Source organism: Macaca thibetana, chromosome 1, assembly GCF_024542745.1.
Source record: "Macaca thibetana thibetana isolate TM-01 chromosome 1, ASM2454274v1, whole genome shotgun sequence".
Lineage (NCBI taxonomy): Eukaryota > Metazoa > Chordata > Mammalia > Primates > Cercopithecidae > Macaca > Macaca thibetana.
In genome coordinates, this window is record NC_065578.1 from 133,107,895 (window position 1) to 133,121,669 (window position 13,775).

The 13,775-nt window shown below is 37.9% G+C and overlaps 1 protein-coding gene across 2 annotated transcripts in view; it reads right to left on the bottom strand.

Moving 5' to 3' along the window:
* Nucleotides 1-9,604, bottom strand: part of SLAMF6 (SLAM family member 6) — a 38,611-nt gene extending 29,007 nt beyond the window's left edge. Inside the window, exon 1 of one of the 2 annotated variants that reach the window (XM_050758922.1) lies at nt 9,486-9,604. In XM_050758922.1, the coding sequence (XP_050614879.1) occupies nt 9,486-9,534 (49 nt within the window). In that variant the 5' untranslated portion in view covers nt 9,535-9,604. Of the gene's footprint in view, nt 1-6,533; nt 6,812-9,485 lie in introns of those variants that run through there. The other variant, XM_050758930.1, reaches the window with a different exon arrangement.
* Nucleotides 9,605-13,775: the final 4,171 nt, after the last annotated feature.

The window sequence follows — 13,775 nt, forward strand, 5'->3', positions numbered from 1 at the left end:
ATGGCGGGATCAAATTCACACATAACAATACTAACTTTAAATGTAAATGTGCTAAGTGCCCCAATTAAAAGATACAGAATGGTAAGCTGGGTAAATTGTGAAGACCCATTGGTGTGCTGTATTTAAGAGACTCATATGCAAAGACATGCATAAGTTCAAAATAAAGGGATAGAGGAAAATCTACCAGGCAAATGGAGAGCAGAAAAAAGCAGGGATTGCAATCCTAGTTTCTGACAAAGTAGACTTTAAAGCAATAAAGACCAAAAAAGACAAAGAAAGGCATAGCAAAAGGTTAAATTCAACACGAAGAACTATCCTAAATATGTATGCACCCAATACAAGAGCAGATTCATAAAATAAGCTCTTAGAGATGTACAAAGAGATGTAGACTCCCACACAATAATAGTGGGAGACTTTAACACCCCATTGTCAATATTAGACAGATCATTGAGACAGAAAATTAACAAAGATATTCAGTACTTGAACTCAGCTCTAGATCAAGTGGACCTGACAGACCTCTACAGAACTCTCCACCCTACAACAGAATACACATTCTATGCATTGCCACATGGAACTTACTCTAAAATCGATCACATAATTGGAAGTAAAACACTCCTCACCAAATGCAAAAGAACTGAAATCATAACAAACAGTCTCTCAGATCACAGCATAATTAAATTAGAACTCAAGACAAAGAAACTCACTCAAAACCACACAGCTACATAGAAATTGAACAACCTGTTCCTGCATGACTCCTGGTTAAATAATGAAATTAAGGCAGAAAGCAAGAAGTTCTTTGAAACCAATGAGAACAAAGAGACAATGTATCAGAATCTCTGGACGCAGTTAAAGCAGCTGTTAAGAGGGAAATTTAGAGCACTAAATGCCCATATCAAAAACCTAGAAAGCTCTCAAATTGAAATGCTAACATTAAAACTAAAAGAACTGGAGAACCAAGAGCAAACAAACTCCAAAGCTGGCAAAAGACAAGAAACAACCAAGATCAGAGCAGTACTGAAGGAGATAGAGACAAGAAGAATGCTTCAAAAAATCAAGGAGTCCAGAATCTGGTTTTTTTGCAAAAGCTAATAATATAGATAGACTGCAGGTTAGCTAGACTAATAAAGAAGAAAAAAGAATCAAATAGACACAATAAAAACTGTTAAAGAGGATATCACCACTGACCCCACAGAAATAAAAACAATCATCAGAGAATACTATAAATACCTCTATGCACATAACCTAGAAAATCTAGAAGAAGTGGATAAATTCCTGGACACATACACTCTCCCAAGACTGAACCAGGAAGAAGCTGAATCCCTGAATAGACCAATAACAAATTCTGAAATTGAGGCAGTAATAAATAGTCTAAAAAAAAAAAGTTTTCTTTTGAAACTATTCCAAACAATTGAAAAGGAGGGACTCCTCTCTAATTCATTTTATGAGGCCAGTATCATCCTGATACCAAAACCTGGCAGAGATACAACAAAAAAGAAAGCTTCAGGCCAATATCCCTGATGGACATTGATGCAAAAATTCTCAGTAAAATACTGGCAAACCAAATACAGCAGTACATCATAAAGCTTATCCACCCTGATCGAGCTGGCTGTATTCCTGGGATGCAAGCCTGGTTCAACATATGCAAATCAATGAATGTAATTCATCACATAAACAGATCTAAAGACAAAAACCACAGATTATCTTAATAGACACAGAAAAGGCCTTTTATAAAATTCAACATCCCTTCATGTTAAGCACTCTCAATAAACTAGGTATTGATGGAACATATCTTAAAAAACAATGAGGCATTTATGACAAACTGACAACCAATATTATACTGAATGGGCAAAAGCTGGAAGCAGTTCTTCTGAAAACCAGCACAAGACAAGGATGCCCTCTCTCACCACTCCTATTCAGCATAGTATTAGAAGTTCTGACCAGGGCAATCAGGCAAGAGAAAGAAATAAAGCGTATTCAAATAGGAAGAGAGGAAGTCAAGTTATCTTTGTTTGCAGATGATATGATCCTATATCTAGAAAACCCCATCATCTCAGCCCAAAAGCTTCTTAAGCTCACAAGCAACTTCAGCAAGGTCTCAGGAAACAAAATCAATGCAGAAGTTACAAGCATTCTTATACACCACACACAGGCAAGCAGAGAACCAAATCATGAATGAACTCCCATTCACAATTGTTACAAAGCAAATAAAATACTTAGGAATACAGCTAACAAAGGAAGTGAAGGACCTCTTCAAAAAGAACTACAAACCACTGCTCAAGGAAACCAGAGAGGACACAAACAAATGGAAAAATATTCTATGCTAATGGATAGGAAGAATCAGCATCATGAAAATGACCATACTGCCCAAAGTAATTAATAGATTCACTACTATTCCCATTAAACTACCATCAACATTTTTCACAAAATTAGAAAAAACTATTTTAAAAATTATATGGAACCCAAAAAGGGCTCATATAGCCAAGACAATCCTAAGCAAAAAGAACAAAGCTGGAGGCATCATGCTACTGGACTTCAAACTATACTATAAGGCTGCAATAACCAAAACAGCATGGTACTGGTACAAAAACAGACACATAGACCAATGGAACAGAATAGAGAACCCATAAATAAGACTGCACATCTACCACTATCTGATCTTCAAAAAACCTGACAAAAACAAGCAATGGGGAAAGGATTCCCTATTTAATAACTGGTGCTGGGAGAACTGGCTATCCATATACAGAAAATTGAAACTGGACCCCTTCCTCACGCTTTATACAAAAATTAACTCAAAATAGATTAAGGACGGGCCAGGTGCGGTGGCTCACACCTGTAATCCCAGCACTTTGGGAGGCCAAGGTGGGTGGATCATGAGGTCATGAGATCGAGACCATGCTGGCTAACACGGTGAAACCCGGTCTCTACTAAAAATACAAAAAATTAGCTGGGCATGGTAGCGGGCACTTGTAGTCCCAGCTACTCAGAAGGCTGAGGCAGGAGAAAGGTGTGAACCTGGGAGGTGGAGCTTGAAGTGAGCCGAGATCACGTCACTGCACTCCAGCCTAGGTGACAGAGTGAAACTCCATCTCAAAAAAAAAAAAAAAAAAAAAAAAAAAAAGACTTAAATGTAAAACTCAAAACTATAAAAACCCTAGAACAAAATCTAGGCGATACCATTCAGGACATAGGCATGGGCAAACATTTCATTATGAAATCACTGAAAGCAATTGCAACAAAAGGAAAAATTGACAAATGGGATCTAACTAAACTGAAGAGCTTCTACATAGCAAAAGAAACTATTATCAGAGCCAATAGGCAACCTACAAAGTGGGAGAAAATTTTTGCAATCTCTTCATCTGATAAAGGTCTAATATCCAGAATCTACAAGGAACTCAAACAAATTTACAAGAAAAAAATCAAACAACCCCATTAAAAAGTGAGCAGAGGACATTAACAGACATTAACAGTAGACATTCATGCAGCCAACAAACATGTGAAAAAAAGCTCAATATCACTGATCATTAGATAAATGCAAATGAAAACCACAATGAGATACCATCTCACGGCAGTCAGAATAGCAATTATGAAAAAGTTAAGAAACAACAGATGCTGGTGAGGTTGTGGAGAAACAGGAACACTTTGACACTGTTGGTGGGAATGTAAATTAGTTCAATCATTGTGGAAGACAGTGTGGGAATCCTCAAAGATCTAGAACCAGAAATACCATTTGACCCAGCAATCCCATTTCTGGGTATATACCCAAAGGAATATAAATCACTCTGTTACAAAGATACATGCATGCATATGTTCACTGCAGTACTATTCACAATAGCAAAGACCTGGAATCAAACCAAATGCCCATCAATGACAGACCAGACAAAGAAAATGTGGAACATATACGCCATGGAATACTGTGCAGCCATCAAAAGGAATGAGATCATGTCCTTTGCAGAGATGTGGATAAAGCTGGAAGCCATTATCCTCAGCAAACTCATGCAAGAACAGAAAACCAAACACTGGCTGTTCTCACTTGTAAGTGGGAGCTGGACAATGAGAACACATGGACACAGGGAGGGAAACAACACACACTGGGGCCTCTTGGGAAGTGGGGTTGCAGGAGGGAGAGCATTAAGAAAAATAGATAATGCATGCTGGGCTTAATACCTAGGTGATGGGTTGATAGGTGGGGCAAACCACCAGGGCACAGGTTTACCTGTGTAACAAACCTGCACATCCTGCACATGTACCTTAGAACTAAAAATAAAAATTAAAAGAAAAAAAGTATTCATTAGTTCCTCCAACAAATATTTTCTGAATATCTGTAACTATGAATTTCATTAAACTTACTCTTCATGTGTTAAAAAAAAAGAAGACATTTATGTGGCCAAGAAATATATGAAAAAAAGCTCAACGTCACTGGTCATTAGAGAAATGCACATCAAAACCACAATGAGATACCATCTCACACGGGTCAGAATGGCAATTATTAAAAAGTCAAGAAAAAACAGATGCTGGTGAGGCTGTGGAGAAATAGAAACTCTTTTACACTGTTGGTGGGAATGTAAATTAGTTCAACTATTGTGGAAGACAATGTGGGGACTCCTCAAAGACCTAGAGGCAGAAAGACAGTTTGATCCAGCAATCCCATTACTGGGTATATACCCAAAAGAATATAAATCATTCTGTTATAAAGATATGTGTATGTACATGTTCATTGCACATGTATCTTCATTGCAGCGCTATTTGCAATAGCAAAGACATGAAATCAACCCAAATGCCCATCAATGATAGACTGGGTAAAGAAAATGTGGTATGTATACACCATGGAATACTGTGCAGCCATACAAAGGAATGAAATCATGTCCTTTGTAGGGACATGGATGAAGCCAGAACCCATTATTCTCAGCAAACTAATGCAGGAAAAGAAAGCCAAACACCACATGTTCTATAAGTGGGAGCTGAACAATGAGAACACATGGACACAAGGAGGGGAAAGACACACACTGGGGCCTGTCGGGGATGAGGCAGCGGGGAGAGAGAGCATCAGGAAAAACAGCTAATGTATGCAGGGCTTAATACCTAGGTGAGGTTGATAGGTGCAGCAAACCACCAGGACACATGTTTACCTATGTAACAAACTTGCACATCCTGCACATGTATCCTGGAACTTAAAATAAAATGATAAAAAAGAAAAAAAGATAAAAATAGGTAAATTGTACTTCATCAAAATTAAAGACTTTTGTGCATCAAAGAACATTATTAAGAAAGTGAAAAGATAACCTACAGAATGGGAGAAAATATTTTCAGATCATATATAAAGGTCTGGGTTCAAGAATATATAAACAACTCCTATAACTCAATAGCAAAAAGACAAATAATTCAATTAAAATGGGCAAAGGACTTGAATAGACATTTCTCCAAAGAGGATATACAAATGGCCAATAAACACTTGAAAAGATGCTCAAAATCATTTGTCATTGGGAAAATGCAAATCAAAACCACAATAATATACCACTTGACACCTATTAGAATGGTGATAATAATTCTTTTAAAAAGGAAAAAAAAAAACAAGTGTTGATGAGGATGTGGATAGATTATAACTATTGTACACAGCTAGTGAAAATGTAAAATAGTACAGCCATTGTGGAAAACAGTTTGTCAATTTCCCAAAATGTTAAGCATAGAATTATATGACCCAACAATTCCATTTCTAGGTATATACCCAGACAAATTAAAAACAGGTAGTCAAATACTTGTATACATAATAGTACTATTCGCAAAAGCCTAAAGGCCAAAACAACCCAGATGTCCTCTGATAGATGAATGGATAAATAAAATGTAGTATATGCAGAATATAAAATACTATTCAGCCAAAAAGGAATGAAGTACTGATACATGGTACAACATGGATGAACCTGGAAAACATGATGCTAAGTGAAGGAAGTCAGACACAAAAGGTCATATGTTTTATGACTTCATTTATATGAAATTATCCAGAATAGGTAAACCCACAGAGACGGAAAGCAGATCAGTATTTGCCAGGGGCTGGGGGGAGGGGAGAATGGGAAACGACTGCTTAGTGGGTACAGGGTTTCCTTTTGGGGTGATGAAAATGTTTTAGAACAATAGAAGTTGTGGTTTCACAACATTGTGAATGTACAAAATGTCACTTTAAAATTATTACATTGTGTTATAAGAATTTCACCTTAATAAAAAATGTCTGAGTGTGAACAGAGAAACAACCAAAGCTGAATCTGGGTTTAAAGGACCAGAAACAGAGGCCTGAATGTCTGGAGGCCGCATTGGAGATTGCAGATTCTGAGAGGTGGAAAAACACGTGTCTTTGAGGATAATGAAAAAATATAAAACAGCTCTCTGCCTGTTGAGCACAACAAACATTTGAAGATGTGGACGGTTGGTAAAAAGTAGATAACACTGCTCAGGGGGCCATCAGGTCACAATCTCTTCACAGAAGAGCATTGCACATTTTGACTCAACCTCAGAATCAGCCCTCATGTGTTTGTTTTACTTACATTTCCAACCACCGCTCTCTCCTGGACATCAGAATACCTATGTCTGCTTCCTGCAAACACACTCAAAGTTAGTTCCTATTTCTTCCTCCCTGCAATCCCAGTGTGACTGAAGTCCAGTGGAATTTAGAACCTTGCTGCTCAGTGTGGTCCATGGTTAGGCAGCATTGGTGTCACCTGCGAGCCTGTTAGAAATGCAGAATCTCATTCCCTATTCCAGAATCAGCATTTTAGTAAGATTCTCCCAAGTAATTTATATGCACATTTAAGTTTGACAATTTTCCATCTATAAAAATTGAAATGAAGAAACGAACGAGATTTATTTTCTCTAGGATGTCATGATGCTTGATTTTAGCTATAATTATTGTTTTGTTCTGTTAGTTTTGCCACCCAGGGCTTGAGTTAAAGGAAATGGGATTATTTCTCAATATGGTTTGTCTCTTCAGCTAAATTTTCTAAAAGGAGTCAGGATACTGCCCAACCCACTTGAAAAAATGTAGGCTGGTGTGAGTCATTGTTTTTCATGGTTGTTTCCAACATTGATTTCATTTGCCCCACGCTTTTGCAACAGTGGTCTTCTTTCCCTTCCTAAATCACTCCAGGCTCTTTCCTGCATCAGAGCTTTTGTACACTTGATTCCCTCTGCCTTAAAAGCTTCTTCATTTGACTTTTCCTGTTTAACTTTTCACACCCTTTAAATATCAGATGAGATGTTACTTTTCCAGAAAGTCCTTTCTTCATCACTCCGTCCAAAGCAGGTCCCCGTGTTTTTCTCTATCAAGGTCCCCTGCTTGTTTATTTATTTATTTTTTGCTAGCCTCACATTTTCTAATTATGTATGCATTTGTGTGAATATATGACTGCGTGTAAGCTAAGTAGTGCAGTGAAGTTGTTATAAGCACAGACTCCAGAGCCAGGCTTCCTGATTTCCAATTCTAGCAGCCACTTCTCTCCTTCTGGGTCTCAGAACACCTGCATCTGCCTCCTGAAAACTCATTCAAATGTGTTTCTCTTTCTATACCCATTTCCCCTAGAAGTGTGGGGCAGTGAGCAAGTTACTTAAGTGTTCTGTGCCTTCTTTCCCCATCTGTGAAGTGGAGATTGGAGCACTGTAAATTTCATAGGGTCATTATAAGAAGTATTCATGGAAATAGGGAGAAGAAGAGGAGTTTTAACATGAGGACATTTAGAATATTTTATTCTAGAGGTGGAATTAATTTTGCAGGGAGGTAAAAATGAAGCAAAAACTCAAGATTCTGCTCCCAGGTCAGGAAGTGGCTCTTGAATGAAAGAAAGAATTCTCTCTCTCTGCATTTTATATGTATTTCCCAAAGTTCTGTACTCATTCCAGTTTTCTCCTCAATGTAACATATCTCTATGCCATTGATTTTTTAAGTCTCTAGCCTCAGCCCTACCCCTAGTCCTAAGTTCCCAGGAACTTTCACATAACTTCCTCATGGATAGAACACTGACATCCTAAAATCAGTAGGTCCAAAATTGAACTCGCCTTCCTCCTGTGGCTGCGGTCCACCTTCCAATTTTGTCACTTTCTTTGCTTATCCTGTTTGAAATTTCACTGCCCTCTTTACCATATTTCATCTCTTCCTTTCCTACTTGATTTATTTATGCCTTATCACTACCGAATACACTATTTTACTTGTTTACCTTTTTTTACGGTTTGTCTCCTGCTAAAATGTTAACTCTATGAGAGCTAGAATTTTTGCTTGCTTCGTTCATGATGTATTCATGCAAATTAGAACAGTGCCAAGCATTCAGTAGGCGCTTGATGAATATTTATTCCTGTCCCCTCATTCCAATTGCCAATTAATTTACTTAACTCCATATTGATGGGATCTCTTGCTTCGGTCCCTTCTTTCTTTTATGCTGCTGCCACACTCATTCAACTGTCATTGTTTCTCAGAACTATTACAAGAGCTTGCCGCATGCTGGCTAATGAAATTTGGGCAAATTATTTAAGTGAACTTCACCTCAGTTCTTTATTTTAAAATGGAGATAATAATAGTATAAATTCATAGAATTCTCATGAGACTCATAATGTGTGTACAGCACCTGGAACAATACTTGAAATACAATAAGCACTCAGTGAATGCTTCCTACTTTCATCCGCTACCCTGGGCTAGCTCTGGGCTAGGTTTCCGTTATCTCCTGGCCTATCTCTGCCTGAATGCTACACTTTGTCTCCCTTGGACCATTTGTAGTTTCCCAAATATGATACGAATCTTCATCTTCTCCATATAATGGACAGGAGGGAACAAGAAGCCAGTTGGATCAGTTCATTCTTTTCTCACTGCCATATTGCTGTGAGAAAAGCAATGTCATATTACTGTGCTTTTCTCAATGCCATGTATTGCTGGACTAGCTAGTCCTTATTTGCACTAAAGGAGGGGAGAGATGGAAACCTTTTTTTTTTTTTTTTTTTTCCCGCAACGAGCAAAAGGTGAGAGGATTATTTTTAGTGTGTTCGATTGGGCCCAGAAAATTTGGCTCAGCTGAATAATAGGTTTTTAATATTTCAGCTGAGGATAGTGAGGTTCAGGAAGGATAAGTAACCTCCCTGAGGTTCACAGTATGATAGTAGCTAAATTGGTATGAGGGCTCATTTTCTTGATCTTGGTACTCTTTAAAACACAAGATGCTGGTCATAAACCAGAAACAGTCTTGTCTTGCAAAAACTTATTTCCTCTGCCCCAGCAAATAACTTTCTTACATGCAGACACAGTTGAAATTGTTCACCGACAACCATCTCAGGCTTATTGCATCCAAAGTTGAGAGGAGGTAGTAGTATATCAGGTAACACTGTGAGTGTCCCCTTTCCCACCCCAATCCCTTGGCAGAGAACCAGACAGACAATTGTATACAGACGATTTAGGTTGAGCAAGCGCCACAAAACCAGGAAGTCACTCAGTGACTACACCGGTCTGCATTGACATTTACCTGGGCCAAAGCAGAAGACAAACAGGAGCGATTGGAACAGCCACAGCATGCTTTCCGTGGTGAAGACTGGTGCTTGAGACCTTGAGGCAGTCAACGTTTTGCTTTTCTGTCATAAACTGAAAATACTTTTTACTGAGACTTCCCCTTCCTCTAGAGGCGTGGTGAGAACTTTTTCTCCTGAACTGAAAATCCTAATTTCTAACTGTGTCAATTTTTTGTTTACTTTTTTCTGAACTAAGTGCACAAATCTTTTTTTTTGGGGGGGGGGAAAGAAGATAAAGTCCTTTACTGCATCTTTCATAAACTTATATGTAAAAGTCTGTAAGGAATTTCCTAAAATCTACTAGAACAAATAAGTGAGGTCAGCAAGGTGAAAAGATACAAAACCAACATATAAAATTCAATTGCAATTGTGTATACTCACTGAGTAATCTGAAAATAAAATTAGAAAAACAATTCCACTCTAATTATGTCAGAAAAATACTTAAATATAAAGCTAACAAAAAGCCAGAAGAAAACTAAATTTTTAAAAGTCTAATTTTTCTTTTCTTCTTCTGTTTTATGTTTTTTCTTTCTTTCTTTCTTTTTTTTTACATTTATCAATTTTATTTTATTTTATTTTATTTTTTCTCTTATTTCTTTTTTTTTTATAATTATTTTACTTTGAGTTCTAGGGTACATGTGCATAACGTGCAGGTTTGTTACATATGTATACTTGTGCCATGTTTGTGTGCTGCAACCATCAACTCGTCAGCACCCATCAACTCGTCATTTACATCAGGTATAACTCCCAATGCAATCCCTCCCCCCAACCCCATGATAGGCCCTGGTGTGTGATGTTCCCCTTCCCGAGTCCAAGTGATCTCATTGTTCAGTTCCCACCTATGAGTGAGAACATGCGGTGTTTGGTTTTCTGTTCTTGTGATAGTTTGCTAAGATTGATGGTTTCCAGCTGCATCCATGTCCCTACAAAGGACACAAACTCGTCCTTTTTTATGGCCGCATAGTATTCCATGGTGTATATGTGCCACATTTTCTTAATTCAGTCTGTCACTGATGGACAGTTGAGTTGATTCCAAGTCTTTGCTATTGTGAATAGTGCCACAATAAACATATGTGTGCATGTGTCTTTATAGCAGCATGATTTATGATCCTTTGGGTATATACCCAGTAATGGGATGGCTGGGTCATATGGTACCTCTAGTTCTAGATCCTTGAGGAATTGCCATGCTATCTTCCACAATGGTTTAACTAGTTTACAATCCCACCAACAGTGTAAAAGTGTTCCTATTTCTCCACATCCTCTCCAGCACCTGTTGTTTCCTGACTTTTGAATGATCGCCATTCTAACTGGTGTGAGATGGTATCTCATTGTGGTTTTGATTTGCATTTCTCTGATGGCCAGTGATGATGAGCATTTTTTCATGTGTCTGTTGACTGTATGTATGTCTTCTTTTGAGAAATGTCTGTTCATATCCTTTGCCCACTTTTTGATGGGGTTGTTTGTTTTTTTCTTGTAAATCTGTTTGAGTTCTTTGTAGGTTCTGGATATTAGCCCTTTGTCAGATGAGTAGATTGCAAAAATTTTCTCCCATTCTGTAGTTTGCCTGTTCACTCTGATGGTAGTTTCTTTTGCTGTGCAGAAGCTCTTTAGTTTAATTAGATCTCATTTATCAATTTTGGCTTTTGTTGCCATTGCTTTTGGTGTTTTAGACATGAAGTCCTTGCCCATGCCTATGTCCTGAATGGTACTACTTAGGTTTTCCTCTAGCATTTTTATGGTATTAGGTCTAACATTTAAGTCTCTAATCCATCTTGAATTAATTTTCGTATAAGGAGTAAGGAAAGGATCCAGTTTCAGCTTTCTACTTATGGCTAGCCAATTTTCCCAGCACCATTTATTAAATAGGGAATCCTTTCCCCATTTCTTGTTTCTCTCAGGTTTGTCAAAGATCAGATGGCTGTAGATGTGTGGTATTATTTCTGAGGACTCTGTTCTGTTCCGTTGGTCTATATCTCTGTTTTGGTACCAGTACCATGCTGTTTTGGTTACTGTAGCCTTATAGTATAGTTTGAAGTCAGGTAGCATGATGCCTCCAGCTTTGTTCTTTTGACTTAGGATTGTCTTGGAGATGTGGGCTCTTTTTTGGTTCCATATGAACTTTAAAGCAGTTTTTTCCAATTCTGTGAAGAAACTCATTGGTAGCTTGATGGGGATGGCATTGAATCTATAAATAACCTTGGGCAGTATGGCCATTTTCACGATATTGATTCTTCCTATCCATGAGCATGGTATGTTCTTCCATTTGTTTGTGTCCTCTTTTATTTCACTGAGCAGTGGTTTGTAGTTCTCCTTGAAGAGGTCCTTTACATCCCTTGTAAGTTGGATTCCTAGGTATTTGATTCTCTTTGAAGCAATTGTGAATGGAAGTTCATTCATGATTTGGCTCTCTGTTTGTCTGTTACTGCTGTATAAGAATGCTTGTGATTTTTGCACATTAATTTTGTATCCTGAGACTTTGCTGAAGTTGTTTATCAGCTTAAGGAGATTTTGGGCTGAGACAATGGGGTTTTCTAAATATACAATCATGTCATCTGCAAACAGGGACAATTTGACTTCTTCTTTTCCTAACTGAATACCCTTGATTTCTTTCTCTTGCCTGATTGCCCTAGCCAGAACTTCCAACACTATGTTGAATAGGAGTGGTGAGAGAGGGCATCCCTGTCTTGTGCCAGTTTTCAAAGGGAATTTTTCCAGTTTTTGCCCATTCAGTATGATATTGGCTGTGGGTTTGTCATAAATAGCTCTTATTATTTTGAGGTACGTTCCATCAATACCAAATTTATTGAGCGTTTTTAGCATGAAGGGCTGTTGAATTTTGTCAAAAGCCTTTTCTGCATCAATTGAGATAATCATGTGGTTCTTGTCTTTGGTTCTGTTTATATGCTGGATTATGTTTATTGATTTGCGAATGTTGAACCAGCCTTGCATCCCAGGGATGAAGCCCACTTGATCATGGTGGATAAGCTTTTTGATGTGTTGCTGAATCCGGTTTGCCAGTATTTTATTGAGGATTTTTGCATCGATGTTCATCAGGGATATTGGTCTAAAATTCTCTTTTTTTGTTGTGTCTCTGCCAGGCTTTGGTATCAGGATGATGTTGGCCTCATAAAATGAGTTAGGGAGGATTCCCTCTTTTTCTATTGATTGGAATAGTTTCAGAAGGAATGGTACCAGCTCCTCCTTGTACCTCTGGTAGAATTCAGCTGTGAATCCATCTGGTCCTGGACTTTTTTTGGTTGGTAGGCTATTAATTATTGCCTCAATTTCAGAGCCTGCTATTGGTCTATTCAGGGATTCAACTTCTTCCTGGTTTAGTCTTGGAAAAGTGTAAGTGTCCAGGAAATTATCCATTTCTTCTAGATTTTCCAGTTTATTTTCAAAGAGGTGCTTATAGTATTCTCCGATGGTAGTTTGTATTTCTGTGGGGTCAGTGGTGATATCCGCTTTATCATTTTTTATTTCATCAATTTGATTCTTCTCTCTTTTCTTCTTTATTAGTCTTGCTAGCGGTCTGTCAATTTTGTTGATCTTTTCAGAAAACCAACTCCAGGATTCATTGATTTTTTGGAGGGTTTTTTGTGTCTCTATCTCCTTCAGTTCTGCTCTGATCTTAGTTATTTCTTGCCTTCTGCTAGCTTTCGAATGTGTTTGCTCTTGCTTCTCTAGTTCTTTTAATTGCGATGTTAGAGTATCAATTTTAGATCTTTCCTGCTTTCTCTTGTGGGCATTTAGTGCTATAAATTTCCCTCTACACACTGCTTTAAATGTGTCCCAGAGATTCTGGTATGTTGTATCTTTGTTCTCATTGGTTTCAAAGAACATCTTTATTTCTGCCTTCATTTCGTTATGTACCCAGTAGTCATTCAGGAGCAGGTTGTTCAGTTTCCATGTAGTTGAGCGGTTGATTGAGTTTCTTAGTCCTGAGTTCTAGTTTGATTGCAGTGTGGTCTGAGAGACAGTTTGTTGTAATTTCTGTTCTTGTACATTTGCTGAGGAGTGCTTTACTTCCAATTATGTGGTCAATTTTGGAGTAAGTGCGATATGGTGCTGAGAAGAATGTATATTCTGTTGATTTGGGGTGGAGAGTTCTATAGATGTCTATTAGGTCTGCTTGCTGCAGAGATGAGTTCAATTCCTGGATATCCTTGTTAACTTTCTGTCTCATTGATCTGTCTAATGTTGACAGTGGAGTGTTGAAGTCTCCCATTATTATTGTATGGGAGTCT